At 39.4% G+C, this 18,483-nt stretch overlaps 1 protein-coding gene across 3 annotated transcripts in view; it reads right to left on the bottom strand.

The window, feature by feature from the left end:
* The window catches only part of AP2B1 (adaptor related protein complex 2 subunit beta 1), a 109,613-nt gene extending 91,130 nt beyond the window's left edge, over positions 1-18,483 (bottom strand). Inside the window, exons 1-4 of one of the 3 annotated variants that reach the window (XM_027519391.1) lie at positions 18,332-18,483; positions 12,559-12,618; positions 8,071-8,176; positions 1,664-1,799 (exon numbers count right to left, since the gene is read on the bottom strand). In XM_027519391.1, the coding sequence (XP_027375192.1) occupies positions 1,664-1,799; positions 8,071-8,176; positions 12,559-12,595 (279 nt within the window). In that variant the 5' untranslated portion in view covers positions 12,596-12,618; positions 18,332-18,483. Of the gene's footprint in view, positions 1-1,663; positions 1,800-8,070; positions 8,177-12,558; positions 12,619-17,221; positions 17,241-18,331 lie in introns of those variants that run through there. The other 2 variants (XM_027519389.1, XM_027519390.1) reach the window with 2 other exon arrangements.

The following is an 18,483-nucleotide window of genomic DNA, read 5'->3' on the forward strand; positions in this document are numbered from 1 at the left end:
ATCATTGAGAACTACTGGTGTACATGGTGTCTAAAACTTAACAGTCTGATTTCTATAAGTCACAAAAGAATATTTAATTAATGTAGGTTTCTAGTTATAGTCTATATCAGAACCCACATTTTCCAGTACAAAATTTAGTTGCCTATTCAAAGAGATTAGGCTAGGAATTCATTTAACTGTTTTATATAGACAATGAAGACATGGCCTGTAGGATCCGTTCCAGAGCTGGGCAGAAACTCAGACAGCTGGTGTTACTATCCTCATGGCCGTTAGTGACCTGCACTAAAAAGAGAAAAGGGCTCTGGGCTTGTATTCTGCCACAGGAAAAAAACAGAAACTGGAAAGATGTGTCCACTCCACAAGAATCAAGCAAGGAGAAAAGAAGGCTGGATATATCTGGGGCCTACAGCCAAGAAAACAAAAGAAACTCCAGAAGCTGGTCTGGGCCGCCCAGAAGTTCCTTAAGTGAAGCAGCAGAGAGATCCGCTGAAATCCTGATTAACATACATTCTCCTTTCCTAGCAAGTGCCTCCAAATACAGTACAAATATTAACAGAGCACTTACCGTGAAGGAATACCCCTTAGATTGCCCTGTATTAAAAGATGTCTTTAAACTTTATAAACCTATACACAAGCTAACTTTAAAAAAATGTAACCTAAATTATTTCCAATGATATCATACATCTGTGAATCACCAGAATGTTATTTTGATTCTGTACATTTTTTAGCTAAACATACACACACACAAAAAATTCCATGAGAAGAAAGCATAATGTTCATTTTTTTCAATGAACAATTTAATAGCAGCTAATTTTAGAAATGCCGTCTGATTCTTGCTTCTAACATACACTGAATTACAGAGGAAAAAAACAATAAGTAAACAAAACAAAAAAAATCCCAATTTCTAACAGAAACAACTTTATTATTATGTTCATCATATCTAATCATAGGAGAAATTTAACTGGATATACAATAGTATTAAGGACTTTCTTTGATGGTCAGTTGATTAAATGATTTTTCATCCTTAGGATGTTTGAAATTTGCTTTAAAATCATCCAGCAGGAGAGGAGGCGGGGGTCAGGAAAGCATGTATGGAGAGTATAAGTTAAACAAGACTGGTCATAGGCTGGTAACTACTGAAACCACAAGGGGGTATTTAGGAACTTACTATACTATTTCCTCTACTTGAGTATGTTTGAAAATTTCCATAATAACAACAAAATGTTAATCAACTGTTGTAATATTTATTAAAACAAAATGAAAAGGCAGCTTCTATAGTTTCCACTACTTCTGAAACATAAGCATACTTTCTACAAAGACAAATAGATAAGGCCCCACGTTACTGACACTATAATGATACGCCCAACCTTTGTCTGCCATGGAGGGTTAAGAGTGACACTTCACCTGGCTTTCTTCTCCCATCTGGCAAGGATGTACCAAGCCCAGCTGACAGAAGGCTCACCATATGGTCTAACTGGATGACAAATGCCAGCATACAGAATGCTTAAATCATGAACATTCCTACTCGTCGCCAATACTTCTCTAGAAGCCCTCTTTTGGAACAGAGTTTGCTTATTTGCAACGCTAACCATATCAAGAGACACTTCTTAAAAGGCTTTCTGAGATAGAAGAAACTGTTCTTGAGTCCCTGAGAAAAAGTTACCTTCACAAAGCTGTTGACAGCCATGATGGCCATGTCTGGCTGACTCTTGGCATAGTTCATCAAGTAGAGATACACAAGCTTCTTCAGTTCCAGATTATCTGTCTGCATACAGTTCACTACATCTGGAAAGAGAGAGCTGAGAAGAAAGAAAGGGAAGGTGAATTGATATTGGTGCCAAGATGTTGGATAGAACACAAAGAAAAAGCCTTAATTTAAAAAGTAATCTGATGAGAGGACGAATGCAGTGATGATATCACAGAAATGAATTACTCAAGAAACTACAGTAATGGTCTCAAGAAGATACTGAAAACTAGATTTTTAAAAAACCTTTTACTTTGAAAATTTTCGAAGTGGAGACAGCAGTTTAATGAACCTGATGCATCCATCACCCAGCTGTAAATATTGATGCATACCTGATCTTGTTTCATATACAACCTCAACCCACTTTCCCTTCCCCAGTCCCTCCCCATCTAATTGCTCTAAACCATTTCTAAACAAATCCTAGATATACATCTTAGTGTATCTCTTTACAAATTATTTAAAAAATCACTGTGTCACACACAAAAAAGTTAACAGTATTCTTCATACCAATTCTTTGCAGTTTCAAAGCACTACAGTTGCTATGCTTTTCAGTGTGCATATTCTTCCATCTCTAACCAGTGGGAACTTATTTGGTTGGTGTTCTTATTAAAACAGTTGTCAGATAAGGCCTTTGTTCAAAATTTTAACCATTTTCAGAAAACAAAACAGTCCTGAACACGTGAGTGTATGCATGTTTAGTCTCCCAGTCGTGTCCAACTCTTTGTGACTCTATGACTATAGCCCACCAGGCTCCTCTGTCCATGGGATTCTGCAGGCAAGAATACTGGAATGGGTAGCCATTTCCTTCTCCAGGGGATCTTCCCGACCCAGGGATTGAACCTGCATATTTTGCATCTCCTGCATTGACAGATGGATTCTTTACCAGATGAGCCACCAGGGAAGCCCGTGTGTATGCATATACAGATTTAAACTCTATTATATACATACACCCATGAAGGCAGTGACCAGTAATGGGTACTGGGACCCACAACTAGGTTGGAATCCTGGCTACATTACCGCTAGCTGTATGAGTTTGGGATTATTCTTTAGCCCTCTGAGCATACCTTTCTAGATCTCTAACATGGAATAACTTATAATTCAGAATAACCTCTAGTTCAGAAGATATGTGAACTATTAAAATAAACAAAAACATGGAGAAGGAAATGGCAACCCACTCCCGTGTTCTTGCCTGGAGAATCCCAGGGACAGGGGAGCCTGTTGGGCTGCCATCTCTGGGGTCACACAGAGTCAGACACAGAATGTTCAAACACATATCAGGCATGTTGTAGATGAAACAGCTGCATTGGAAAGAGAGTTGAACAATATGGCCTTTAATATCCTTTCCAACACTGAGATTCCCTGTAATATAATTTGTTATGTTTGTTTTTTAAAAAAAATCAATCTATTACATTATGGTCACACCTCATAAAAGGCACTATGCAAATGAAGGTGGATCTTTGTTATGAAGGTTTCAGTGTAGAAGAGAAAGAATGTGAAGATGGACCAGAGATGCTCTGCTGCTGACCTTGAAGATAGTGAAGAGGCCACGAGCCAAGGAATGCAAGGAGCACAAGCCTTAAGAGTGGAGAAAGCAGACGACTATCTCCTTTGGAGCTTAGGAGGGAGCACAGCCTGCCAGCACCTTAGTTTTGGCCCAGTGAACTGCATTCCAGATTTCTGAATCCAGAATCTTAAGACTTAGAAGCAGCAGCAACATACATATATATTCAAGGTGACTTTTTTTGAAATACAATACTCTTTGCAGAATGTTCAAACACATATCAGGCATGTTGTAGATGAAACAGCTGCATTGGAAAGAGAGTTGAACAATATGGCCTTTAATATCCTTTCCAACACTGAGATTCCCTGTAATATAATTTGTTATGTTTGTTTTTTTAAAAAAATCAATCTATTACATTATGGTCACACCTCATAAAAGGCACTATGCAAATGAAGGTGGATCTTTGTTATGAAGGTTTCAGTGTAGAAGAGAAAGAATGTGAAGATGGACCAGAGATGCTCTGCTGCTGACCTTGAAGATAGTGAAGAGGCCACGAGCCAAGGAATGCAAGGAGCACAAGCCTTAAGAGTGGAGAAAGCAGACGACTATCTCCTTTGGAGCTTAGGAGGGAGCACAGCCTGCCAGCACCTTAGTTTTGGCCCAGTGAACTGCATTCCAGATTTCTGAATCCAGAATCTTAAGACTTAGAAGCAGCAGCAACATACATATATATTCAAGGTGACTTTTTTTGAAATACAATACTCTTTGCAGAATGTTCAAACACATATCAGGCATGTTGTAGATGAAACAGCTGCATTGGAAAGAGAGTTGAACAATATGGCCTTTAATATCCTTTCCAACACTGAGATTCCCTGTAATATAATTTGTTATGTTTGTTTTTTTAAAAAAATCAATCTATTACATTATGGTCACACCTCATAAAAGGCACTATGCAAATGAAGGTGGATCTTTGTTATGAATAATAATGTTCTGATTGTCCTTTTCGTAGAAGCTGTAATTGCTGAATTAATTCCACTCTAGTGGGTGCTCCTACAACACCCATATCTTCTCTTTCACTTAGCAGAAATCATACTTGCTTGTCCAAAGTCTCAAAAAAAAAAAAATAAAAATAAAATAAACAAAAACACTGTTAACTAAAAACATCTATCACCCTGCCTGACACAATGCACTTAAATTTGATTCTCCCTTTTCTTAATGACATAAGGTCATCATTAGCCTTAGAACCTTCTCAGATGTTTGTGTTAGAACAACATTCCACCCCTAGATGCTGGCATTTACTTCTTACACTCATCCATTTCTTATCAGCAGCGTTTGACTCAACTGATAAAAAAATAAATGTGCTTCATATTAACATATTTTATAAAGTAAAAATCTATTTTACTTTTTTAAAAAAATTAAGATGACATTGTTTTAATTTCTGCAAATCTCTTTAATGTCTAGTTTAAGCAAAAATTGAGTCCCAATCTCAGGGTCATGGGTTCAAGCCCCATGTTGGGCGTGGCTTTGGGCTTCCCTGGTGACTCAGACAGTAAAGAATCTGCCTGTAATACAAGAGATCCCTGGGTCGGGAAGATCCGCTAGAGAAGGCAATGGCAACCCATTCCAGTCTTCTTGCCTAGGAAATCCTATGGACAGAGAGCTACAGTCCATGGGGTTGCAAAGAGTCAAACACAACTGAGTGATTAACACTTTCACTCACTTTTCACTTTCACTTAAGCAAAAACAGCTGGATTCTCACATCTGCTACTGCATTCAACCTATTGTAGAATGTTGCTTTAACTGAAGTATAAAGAAGAAAACACATCTTCATACACATATATAAATTGCAAAATGGAGCATTTTAATAGCTTTTTCACATAACTGGGTCTTCTTCTTTGACACATTCAGTCAGTTCAGTTCAGTCGCTTAGTTGTGTCTGACTCTTTGTGACCCCATGAACTGCAGCACGCCAGGCCTCCCTGTCCATCACCAACTCCCAGAATCCACCCAAAACCATGTCCACTGAGTCGGTGATGCCATCCAACCATCTCATCCTCTTTCGTCCCCTTCTCCTCCTGCCCTCAATATTTTCCAGCATCAGGGTCTTTTCCAATGAGTCAGCTCTTTGCATCAAGTGGCCAAAGTATTGGAGTTTCAGCTTCATCAGTCCTACCAATGAACACCCAGGACTGATCTCCTTTAGGATGGACTGGTTGGATCTCCTTGCAGTCCAAGGGACTCTCAAGAGTCTTCCCCAACATCACAGTTCAAAAGCATCAATTCTTCTGCACTCAGCTTGCTTCATAGTCCAACTCTCATATCCATACAGGACCACTGGAAAAACCATAGCCTTGACTAGACGGACCTTTGTTGGCAAAGTAACGTCTCTGCTTTGACACATTAAAGTCAGACAAATGATCGTTTTTTCCTTTGGTTTTTTTTTTTAGTCCACAAATCATAGTTTCTTAAAAGTTGGGTGCAATATGGAATCTGAAACCATATTGATAAACTTTCTGTACTTGATTGAACTAAAATCCATTCATTTACATTTTGAATGGATCTTTTACCCATGCATAACTTTATGATATACGCACTGGTTATTTGGAAAACATTGGTTCAATGAGTTATGCAGGTCATCTCTAGGTTGTCATATTTCATTCAGTTCAGTTCAGTCGCTCAGTCATGTCTGACTCTTTGCAACCCCATGAGTTGCAGCACGCCAGGCCTCCCTGTCCATCACCAACTTGCAGAGTTTACTCAAACTCATGTCCATCGAGTCAGTGATATCATCCAGCCATCTCATCCTCTGTCGTCCCCTTCTCCTCCTGCCCCCAATCCCTCCCAGCATCAGGGTCTTTTCCAATGAGTCAACTCTTCGCATGAAGTAGCCAAAGTATTGGAGTTTCAGCTTTAGCATCAGTCCTTCCAATGAACACCCAGGACTGATCTCCTTTAGGATGGATTGTCTGGACCTCCTTGCAGTCCAAGGAGTTCTCCAACACCACAGTTCAAAAGCATCAACTTTCACAGTCAGCTTTCTTCGGCACTCAGCTTTCTTCACAGTCCAACTCTCACATCCATGCATGACCACTGGAAAAACCACAGCCTTGACTAGATGGACCTTTGTTGGCAAAGTAATGTCTCTGCTTTTTAATATGCTATCTAGGTTGGTCATAACTTTCCTTCCAAGGAGTAAGCGTCTTTTAATTTCATGGCTGCAATCACTGTCTGCAGTGGTTTTGGAGCTCAGAAAAATAAAGTCTAACACTGTTTCCCCATCTATTTCCCATGAAGTGATGAGACCAGATGCCATGATCTTAGTTTTCTGAATGTTGAGCTTTAAGCCAACTTTTTCACTCTCCTCTTTCACTTTCATCAAGAGGCTTTTTAGTTCCTCCTCACTTTCTGCCCAGCACCAAATAATCACATTCATTAATTTCACCACCAATCTCATCAGAAAAATCTCTAAGTATTGGAAACTATCAAGTTCATGATGGGAGACACAAGTTTTCCAACACTCTAATTTTTAAAGTCGAAATGTATCTACTGTCAAATTTTTTCCTTTGAAGTGACAGGTTCACTTTGTTCATTTTTTATAAGGTAAGGTAAGGTAAGTCACTTCAGTCGTGTCCGACTCTGTGCGACCTCATAGACGGCAGCCCACCAGGCTCCCCCGTCCCTGGGATTCTCCAGGCAAGAACACTGGAGTGGGTTGCTATTTCCTTCTCCAATGCATGAAAGTGAAAAGTGAAAGTGAAGTTGCTCAGTCGTGTCCGACTCTTAGCGACCCCATGGACCGCAGCCTACCAGGCTCCTCCATCCATGGGATCTTCCAGGCAAGAGTACTGGAGTGGGGTGCGATTGCCTTCTCTGATTTTTTTTTTTTTTTATAAAATATCTCCCAAATATTAAGTCTGATTAACTATAATTTTGTCTGTCAATCATTCTTTCGCATAGAATGGTATTCCCAAGTCAAACAACTGTGCAAGGGATCTTTTTCAAATCAACCGTCACATTCTGCTATGCAGAAGTACTTTATGCAAATTCCTGTTTCATCACATGGAATATTAAAAAGACCTGAACTCAGATTCAAGGTTTACTGAAATAAATTTGTAGTGCTTCATGAAGGACAATCCTAAGTGAAACTGCCCTTTTTTCCTGCAAGCACATGGTGGTGAAGGATACAGTGACTACTGTTATGGTCTGGCACACTGCCTTAATTCAGAATACGGCACCAGCAGTGCAAATATCAACACACTGAAAAGGGCATAAAAGACCTAAGTATTATTACAAGAATAGCTTTGACCTCATGGAATTCATGGAAAGGATATCGGGAATTCTCAGGGGCCTGCAGACTATCCTTATTTCCAAATGGTCCTGCTAAATTACAGGGGGAAAAGAGGGAGAAAAAAATAGACCATTTGGATTTTGTTACCATTGATTTTCATCTTGAATTCAGCAACTCAATGCAGAGTTGTACAGTTGAGGCACTGGCATGAGCCAATTAAACTACACATGGGCTTCTGTTCCTCTGTATATTTTTATCATCTTCTAAAACTACCTTAGCAACAGATTTGTGATTGTGCCAGCTCTCAGGAGGTTTTATGCTAGATCTGTATGCAAACGAAATCAAACTGGTTTCACACTCTTTTAAAAACACCACACTTGGTCACAGCGTTAATATAAAATCAACTACACTTCCTAATGTTTTCAGTGGGACAAACTAATTCTTATACATTCTTATCATAATAGCCTTAAATGAAAAGCAGTAAAAGCCACTAGAGTAAGAGTCTAAAGTGAGCAAGACAGGAGAGGTCACCCTTACCTAACGTCTTTCCCCACAGTCATAGCAGCAATCACTTTCTTCACAGCCTCCTTCCTCTTTTCTTTCTTTTCATTGTTGAGTTCAGCCTTTAATTCAAAGATTTCTCCTGGAAGAGAACAAACAGATGAGGTCCCAGGGTTAAGAAAATGAGAGCACAACACTGCACTATGTAAAGTAACACCACAGCAGCTAACCAGGGGCAAGGCTGCAACGGAAACAAGAGTTTAAAAACAGCAAAGATGTGGTATTTTTCTGCAATGGGGAGAGAATGGCATCTGAGGGATGATCTCCCATCAGAATTTCCAAGTCCTGAGGAAAAAATAAACGTAGGCAGGAAACAAGTTCACAAATCAATGTTTTCAAACCACAAGAGACTTTTCATTCACTACTCTCAACTCCACAAAGTGAGGATCCAAGGTCACAGAGCTAGCGCGTAACAGAACTGGCCTTAGAATGGTTTCTCCCAACTTTTTTAACTGAAGAATTTTCCAACATTGTCTACACATTCTTACCTGGGAGGGATCTAAAAATACCAATGCTCAGGCTCCATTCTGAACCAAGTAAATCAGACTTTCAGACAGTAAAACTCCTATGTTCATATTTTTTAAAGTTTCCCCAAGTGATTCTAACCGTACAGGGTTGAAAATCACTGCTCTAATCAGTACTTTAAGTTGTCAATGGGATTTAAAGCCCTATCCTGTTCAATCAAGCTAACAACAGAAATAATCATACTGAAGCTTCAAGAATGGTACAAACCAGTCATTTCTAAATGTACACTCTTCAATGACTGCTCAAGCTCTGCACTGTGAAATGCCAGGACTGTCACTACTATTTTAAGGCCTAGGATCACCTACCTTAAGAAAGCTGGAGCCGAAATAAGAAGATAACAACTCTCAACTGGTTTTAAAAGAAAGAAAATATACTGTAACACTACGAAAAAGAAGCTGACTACTGCCACTTCAACTTCCCATCTAGAGTACTGCCTCATTTTCTTCCACTGTTCTTAATGTTCATTTCAGCCTCGCTCACCAGTATAGGAATAGTGGGGCCAGCAAACAATGTGATCTGCTGAAGCCTCTAAATGAGAAGGATGAAACCAGTAAGAAGCACCAAAGATAAGCACTAAAAAAGCTTGTTACATCAAGATCTACTGCCAACAAAGCAAACAAATTTTGACAAATATCACCCCTTTATTTGACAGCTACTCTAAAAATAGCACAGACAGAAAAGCTGGGCCCTTGAAAAAGTCATCCTCTTCTCCAAGTCCTCTGCTGCCAAATCCAGCTCTCAAGAGTTCTCATCATTTACTTCTGGGAAAAGTAAAAAACAAGCAGCAGGGTTTCAGAAAATCTGAATTGTGAATAGCAGCAGGAGTCGAAGAATCAAAATAGGATGTAACTGAAATTATTCCAACTCCAATAGCATAAATTTAAAGAGGCAGTTCTGGTGGGTGTTATAGGAAGTAAAAGGAACACAATCTATCCATTTTTTAAAATGTGTTATGTGATTCATCTGTAAGTCTCAAACTTGTACAAAAATCCCTGAATTTAAAAAAAGGTTACCATGACCCACTGTAAGAGAAGGTTTGAAGAATTAGGTGAGTTTTTAAATTACATCTTTTTGTATCATTATACACAACATCTGGGCTTCCCTTGTGGCTCAGCTGGTAAAGAATCTGCCTGCAATGTGGGAGACCTGGGTTCGATCCCTGGGTTGGGAAGATCCCCTGGAGAAGGGAAAGGCTACCCACTCCAGTATTCTGGCCTGGAGAATTCCATGCACTGAGGGGTCGCAAAGAGTCAACATGACTGAGCGACTTTCACTTTGACTTTCACACAACATCTAGGTCATCAAAGCACAAAAAATGTTAATAGAAGAAATAAATACATTTCAGAATGATAAGAGAATCAGAAATAAAGCTGAAAATGAATGACCGGGGCTAAAGGATTTTCTAAGGTGTAAGCAATATAAACAGAAGAAGCTGGGTGGAGCCAAGGGGCACTGAGTGAGGCAAGGAATCTCATACATACTACCGCTTTATTAAATTCTTATCTTTCCCCCTTCTTTCTCCCCTTCATCAACTCTACCAAGCAGCTAGCAATAGCTCTCAATCTCAGCCAAACACTGGAAAAATCTGGGGAGCTTTTAAAACTCCCATCAAAGTCATATCCCAGACCAAACAAATAAAGACATGTGCAGGGGAGGACTGGACATCACCTCCTCTGTTTCACTGGGCCATTTCAATGTGTCAGCAAGGTTGAAAACCATGGACTAACAGCTGATGTAATAAGCAGTGCTCCATGGTGTTTTCTGTATTACAGTGGAAGAGCCTGTTTAGAAGAAAGTGAAGTCGCTCAGTCGTGTCCAACTCTGCGATCCCGTGGACTGTAGCCCGCCAGGCTCCTCCCTCCATGGGATTCTCCAGGCAAGAGTACTGGAGTGGGTTGCCATTGCCTTCTCCAGGGGATCGTCCCGACCAAGGGATCGAACCCAGGTCTCCCGCATTCCAGGCAGACGCTTTAACCTCTGAGCCACCAGGTTGTATCTTTGTTTACCCTTAATTAATTCCAAATGACAGAACAAATGACAAATATGCTTGGGCTTTCTAGATAACTTTCTGGTGCTCCAGGCACTGTACCTGCCCTCCCATTTTTTCTTTTGAAATAATTTTAATCTTACAGAAAATCTGTAAAACTCCCCAATTTCTAATGTTACACCACATTTGCTCTATCATACTTCTTTATATATTTATAACTTTTTTCTGATTCATTCAACAAACTGTAGACGTTACATCTCTTTAGCCCTAAATTATATCAGTGTGTAATATCTAAGAACAAGGAATTACATTACATAACCATAATACAATGATGAAAATCAGGAAATTTAACAGTAATACATTATCTAATCTATACAGACTTAATGATCTTAATAATGTCCTCTATAGTAATTTTATCCCTATCCCCCTTGGGCCAGAATCCAATTCAGGATCATGCGTTACATTTACTGTCATGTCTCAGTATCCTTTAATCTGAAACAGCTGGTCAGCCTTTGTCTTTCATTATAATGACATTTTTAAAAAGCACAGGACAGTCATTTTAAAGAACACCCTCATTTTTCATGGGTATCTTCTCATAATTACATTGAGGTTATGCATTTTGGCAGCTGTAATTCATAAATAATGGTATGTGCTTCTCAGTGCATCACATCATTTTTATCTTTAACAAAAAAGAGGTCATGCAAAACAATGCATGAGTGCAAGGATAAGAAAATATCAAGTTTCCATGCACTGTTTTGTATCATCTCTTTTTTGTGGTTAAAATTTTTTTCAATCATATGTATTAATATATGCACAGAAAAGATTAAGGATACAGATCAAGTTCCCATCAGGAACAAGAATAGATAGGAAGAGAACTTTATTTTTACTTTTTACTGCTATATTGCTTTAATAATACTCCTTGTTATAAAATGCTTGTTTCCAAGGAAAAAAAACAAAAGACTTTGGTACAGCCACTATGAAAAACACTGTGCGAGTTCCTTAAAAAACTAGAGTCACCATATGATCCAACAATGCCACTCCTGGGCGTATATCCAGAGAAAATTCTACTTTGAAAAGATACATGCACCCCAATGGTCACAGCAGCACTATTTACAACAGCCAAGACATGGAAGCAGCCTAAGTGTCCATGACAGATGAAAGGATAGAGAAGATGGGACTTATGCACACTATGGAATATTACCCAGCCATAAAAAAGAATGAAACTCTGCCATTTGCAGCAACATGGAGAGACCTAGAGATTACCATACTAAGTGAAGTTAAATCACACAGAGAAAGACAAATACATGATATCACTTATATGTGGAATCTAAAAAAAAATGATACAAATGGACTTACTTACAAAACAGAAAACAAACTTATGGTTATCAGAGCAATGGGGAAGAGTGAGGGGAGATATATTAGGACCTTGGGATTAGGAGATACACACTACTCTGTATTAAATAAACAAACAATAAGGTTCTACTGAGCAGCACAGGGAACTATATTCAATATCTTGTAATAAGCTATAATAGGAAAGAATCTGAAAAAGAATACACACATACACACACACGACTGAATTACTCTTGCGTACACCAGAAACGAACACAACACTGTAAACCAACTACACTTCAATTTTTTAAAAAAAGAGAATAAATGTGCTTCTTCCTCTTTCACCCTCCTCAGACCTATCAATCTTCAGTGGATCAATCTTGGATCTCTTCCTTTCACTAAAATGTTCAAGTCAAAATGATGTGCATTACAGTTGTATCTCTAAAAACCTATACTCTAAAAATCGGTTCAATACACCTTTCTGTAGAAGCAGCAGATTCCCAGTGAGATGGTCCAAGACATGCATCTCTGAAGAGAGCAGGAGCATTCTACCTGAAGCAATCTTACACCATCACTTTTGAAGAATCGTAAAAAAAAGGCTTTTATCAAGTTCTCATACTTACCTTTTTTATTGGTTGTGAAGTACTTAGAGTCAGTCATGGTTTTGGATCTTTAATGTGCACCTAGAGCAAGAGAAAAGAATACCTTTATCTGAGTTATTTGGGTCCAACAAGGGATTCAGCTAATTTTAAGAACATTTATATATGAGACTACCTACATTCCACAATGAGTCTCTTCATCCTTACCATCATGGGTGATCCAAAGGGATGCAAGGATAGTTAAGAATGAAACTCTTATGTCAAAAAGCTAATTGGAGCAAACTCCAAAGGCTTAATGGAAGAGAGTGAAAACCTGAACCTATCATGGCTTTATGATTTTATCCACAATTATCTTCTCAGAGCCTCTAAGACCTAAAGCTAGATCTTTCTGTAACTGCATCTCCATTAGCCACTCCAATACTTAAGACAAAGTTTGTGTTGAAAGATCTCCCTATCACTTTCTATTAAGGCAAATCTGACTTATTCCCAGTCTCTTAGAAGCATAGAAAAACTGAAAGAGAAAATAATTGTATCAATCTATTCACCATCACATGTATCAATAAAAGGAATCGCTTGCAGAAAAAAAAAAGGGAAGTCTAAATTAGTAGGACAATATTCTTTCATGACAAACATCTAGAGAGGCCTTAAAAATTGTTTCATATTTCCAACAACCTACAATTACCCCCAAAAGTATTCCCCAAAAGAAATGATATCAGTTTAGACTTAAAAACAATGCAAAGAACTGAGATATCTGTTTAGTCACACTGAGTATAAAAAAGAATCAGAACTGATCTTAAAACTTAAAAGAACACGGGTGCCAGCTTGAACTTTGCCTTTCCCTTCCAATTTCCAGAACTAACTCAGCTGACATAAGGCTCCACTGGTACAACAAAACCAGCATGGACTAATCACATTTCTCCCCAAATAACGAAACAGTGTTTTCTGATTTGAGAAATTCTACAGACTTTGTCCAATGTACTTGATTTCTTCAAATACGTTAAATTTCTGTTAATAATATTCGTTCTGCACTTAAAAAAAGGTATCTTCTTTTTTACCACCATTATTACTACTACTCATCACCAAATTTACGACAGATGCCCCAGGAGCTGCTCATTACTTTCAGGTCAAAATAACATCAGTGATAATACATTTGGCAAATTTGAGTGACCACACCTTTACAAACAATGGTACTTATGAATACGAGAGAAAAGACCTAAGCACTAAACAAATCAACGTAATTAAGGAAAAAAGAGCCACAAAATCATGAAGTAGTGACAAGAGCTTGGCTCAACTTTGTTCTCTAAAGTTTACTACTTGGGTAATTTAAGAGAAATTAGACTCATTTGCTATCTTTCCAAGCAGCTACTTAATATTTATAATCCTGATCCTTATATAAATAGTGCTTTAGGTTGTAACAGAATTTCACTGAATTTACTGTGTTAAAAGTGAGCTAGAACTCACATAAATCATTATAGAAAACAAGAACTTCTGTTTTCAGCTTATTTGTTACAATTTAAAGTAACTCTGTTACAAAGACTTGCCTTATGTAATATTTTCATAATGCCTTTCTAGCAAAAATTCAAAGAATGTTATAATCATTTAATCCATTCACAATGTAAACTAAATGTGAAGTGGGCAAACTGAAGAAAGGAGTCCTTCACATAGGAGACTTGGAATAAATCAGAACTTCTTATCTAAGAACTTACGCATGGCATTGCACTGTGTGCTCAGTCAGTCTGACTCTGAAATCCCATGGACTGTAGCCCTTCAGGCTCCTTTGTTCATGGGATTTTCCCTGCAAGAATACTAGAGTGGGCTGCTATTTCCTCCTCAGGGGATCTTGCTGACACAGGGACTGAACCTGTGTCTCCTGCACTGGCAAGTGGATTCTTTACCACACTGAGCCACCTAGAAAGCCCAAGAACTTACATATACAAAGAGGAAAACCAGTATACAGAAATGATTGCTAGAGCGTGACAAGAAGGCCATAGCTCAAGGCCATTATGGTCTCTCCAGGATGAGATTAAGCCACTCTAAATCCTATGGGGTCACCAAAGCTTAAAACTTGCTCAAGATTTAAAAACAAAAGCTGCATGGAATTTTTCATTGTTTCTTTGAAAAAGGGCCCCCAAATTGTTTTGTTTCCTAAAGCACATTCACGCATATTAAATTCCTAACAAATTTTCAGCACACATCTATTAAACACTAAATTAACCTAGTCTTAAATCCTACTTTAATAGTGACTCACACAATTTCATTACCTCCCCTAACAATCTTTATCACTGAGGAAGAGATTTTTGTCCTATCCATTGTGAGCACCAAGTGTTCTTAACTAGGGAATAATGTACCAAACCACAAAACTTCAGCGAAGAGAAGAAAGTCAAGTACATCATCTTTAGATACTAAATTAAAAGCCCTGCTTTTAAAGAAAAGGGAGAAACTTACCACTCTCTTCCTTCACTCTGTCCTACACAAGAGTAATGTAATATCCCTTACAGCTACCAGCAGAGAAACATTTTATCATGTTAGCTCCTGCCTTAAGCCAAAGAAACTCCCCCCCCCAAAAAAAAACTAAAATTAAACAAAAATAAAGAGGCAGAATTGCACAATACTGTAAATGTACTAAATGCCACCGAACTGTTCACTCAAAAATGGTTAATTTTCTGTGAATTTCACCTCAAAAGATGCATATGCATGTATTTTTAAATGAGACAATCACATGCCAGAGATGAACATAGATTCTCTAAAACATAGGACGGTGAAAACTGCTGTCTGTTTTAGAAGTGCCCCCCCCCCCCCCCCCACTCCAAAGAGGCAGCCAAGATAAAGATAGAGCTCAAAGAATAAATAAAGTATTTGCTGAAAAGCCTTAAAAATCTAGCCTGGATGGGAGCGGAGTTTGGGGGAGAATGGATACATGTATGTGTTTGGCTGAGTGGCTCTGCTGACTGAAACTAATATTGTTAATTGGCTATACTCTAACTAAAAAAAAAAAAAAAAAATCAAGTTCTTCTGGGGAGCGGGAGATAAGTTATTCCTCAGGAGAGATCCACAGCAAAGCGAAGCCAACATGGAATTGGAACTCACACTACCTTTTTACCAGATCAAACTAAACAAGTCATCCATCGGCTGCTCTATGGGCTTGAGGTATGGCCTCAGGACATTGTTTTAAAAAATAAATAAGGCTGACACAGTCAAAAGCACAATTTCTCTAACTTTCCTAGCCCAGAGTGTGATGTTACTGCATTTCAGAAAAGGCCTCTTTGTACAGGATTACACATCTAGATTTAACATAACCTAGTTTCTACTAAATATAGGCTGTGACAGTTTTCCTTTCTCAACTATTCCTCCTTCCTTCTGGTGCCCCTAAAGAGAATAAGGTCAGAAAAAAATTAATAGGGGTCTTAATTTCAAACGGCTCTCTGGGAAATAGCAGCTAATTTAGAGTTGGTGAGGCCACTAAATTCACTCTCTTCATGTAAAGTTGGACTTTACACAGCTGGTGCCCATGGGAAAAAGTGAACAGAATTAACCAAATTATAAAGCAGACAGGTCGTTCTAGTAATCTTTCATTACAAGCATAAGGATGAGAAGTGCTAATTAGACATTTCAATAACACATCTTCATGTATCATTTATTGCATACAAAATTACAACAGATAACTCATTACAACAGACATACCTTTCATTTCCATTTAAAAATGACTACAAAGTACTCTGCTAGTATCATACAGTAAGAAAAAAGGTCTTAAGTTTTACATCCAACTCTTAATTGAAATAAACTCTGGAAAACTTACGCCTGGAGGGAGAGAAAGAAGGAAGAAAAGAAAATGTGTCCTTCCTAATTCGTTCCTTGTTCAGCTTGATTCAGAACTGTGCCTAAAATGTAATGTTAAAACACAGGTAGAAAGCTGAGCACCAAAGAATTGATGCTTTTGAATTGTGGTGTTGGAGAAGACTCTTGAGAGTCGCCTGGACTACAAGGAGATCCAACCAGTCCATTCTAAAGGAGATCAGTCCTGAATATTCACTGGAAGGACTGATGGTAAAGCTGAAACTCCAATACTTCGGCCACCTGATGCGAAGAGCTGACTCATTTGAAAAGACCCTGATGCTAGGAAAGATTGAAGGCAGGAGGAGAAGGGGACAGAGGATGAGATGGCTGGATGGCATCACTTACTCAATGGACATGAGTTTGAGTACACTCTGGGAGTTGGTGATGGACAGGGAGGCCTGCTGTGCTGCAGTCCACGGGGTGGCCAAGAATAAGACAAGACTGAGTGACTGAAATGACTTACTGAAAATATAGGTGTGTTTAAAGAAGGAAAAAAAAAGATGGAAGAACCAGGTTTTCTTGAGTCTCTTAAGTCACAGAATATTGTTTGGTGGTTAAGTCGCATACTACTGTTTTGTGACTCCATGGACTGAAGCCCGCTAGGTTTCTCTGTCCATGGGATTTCCCAGGAAGGAATACTGGAGTGGACTGCCATTTCCTTCTGCAGGGGATCTTCCCAAGCCAGGGATCAAACCCACGCCTACAGCAAAGGAGCCACCAGGGAAGCCCTCACAGAATGTTAGCTTTATACTAATTTTACCACCCAACTTTCAGTGAAGCTATCTGCAGAACACACTCTACTTTCTGCTTCTTTGGGAGTTTAAACTGTCAAATACCTGTAAACAGTTCTCACCTTCCCACCAGGCTTAGTCACCACTGGCAAAGTGTTACACGTCTTGTACAGCTGCATCTCCTTCATCTGCTGCTATTATTACTTTGTAAGTGTACCCTGAGGCTAAGCAACAGAAGTATACCAGCAAGGTGATTAATAATTTAAATTGTTCCTCACTGAGACCACTTTCTTGGTCATTCTGTCTTTTCTAAACTTACCGCGGTTTTTTTTTTACTTTGTTTTAAACCACAATGATTGTTAACTGTGTTTGGCATTTTAAAGACCTTTAAAAGTAAAAAGTTTAATGAAGCAGCCACACTTTATTCACATCGCTTCGTAATCGAGTTAAAAAAAAAAAGTCTGCCCCCAAACAGAAGAATGCTGTAAAAACTAACAGCATGAATAAATTCTTTGGATTAAAAAAAAAAATGAAATTAACAGGAAGTTCCAGTTTCTCTACCTCTGTCTTAATCCACAGCCTTTCTCAAACCAGACCGTTCCTTCTAAGACCCCGAAGAAAAAATTCCGGGCTAAGATTTACTCCCAAGAGCTTCCCCCTCTCTCATATCTGGTCAATTCTCTGGGTTTTTCTTCCCTTTCTCCGGTGTCAGGAATTCCTCTTCTTTCCCGAGGTGGTCAAAATTCTACGGCTATGTTCCTCCATTACGAAGCAGAGGAGAGGCGTCTCTTAACCTCAAATGACGGACAACGGCGAGGTTTACCCATCTAGGAGCAAAGCTCTGGGGAACCCCTTTTCCCTTTCCTCAGCTGAGCGTGTCCTAGCCTCTCAGAGAATGACGCCAAACCGGGAAGAAGCAAGGTTCTCTCCTCGGCCTCCGGTCTCCGCCAGCCACACCCCTGGCCTCTGACCCTCTTAACCCCCCGACTTCGAACATATCTTTTCCCCAGAGCCCCCTAATTCCCACCCCGAGGATTCCCTCGCCCCGCCCCAGCGGTGGAGTCCTTTTCTCCAACCCTCTTCCTCACAACGGTCACACCCGACGGCTCACTCCATCATCAACGGTCACGGTCCTCGGATTTCCTCTCCTCCGCCTGTCTCCAACCAAGTCTGGGGATCCCCTATCTCCATCAAAAAGGGACACACCCCAAAGTTAGCCGCCTACAACTCACCGTAGGCAAGGGCGGGGGTGGCAGCAGCGGCCAGAGAGCACGGCCCGAGCGATGTTGTAATGGTTTCCCGCACGTCACGACTCCTTCTCCAGGTCTAAGCCACTGCGCAAAACCCACTCTGCCAGGGACAAAGATGGTGGACAGGAAACTCT

This window comes from Bos indicus x Bos taurus, chromosome 19 (assembly GCF_003369695.1).
Source record: "Bos indicus x Bos taurus breed Angus x Brahman F1 hybrid chromosome 19, Bos_hybrid_MaternalHap_v2.0, whole genome shotgun sequence".
In the NCBI taxonomy this organism is placed as follows: Eukaryota; Metazoa; Chordata; class Mammalia; order Artiodactyla; family Bovidae; genus Bos; species Bos indicus x Bos taurus.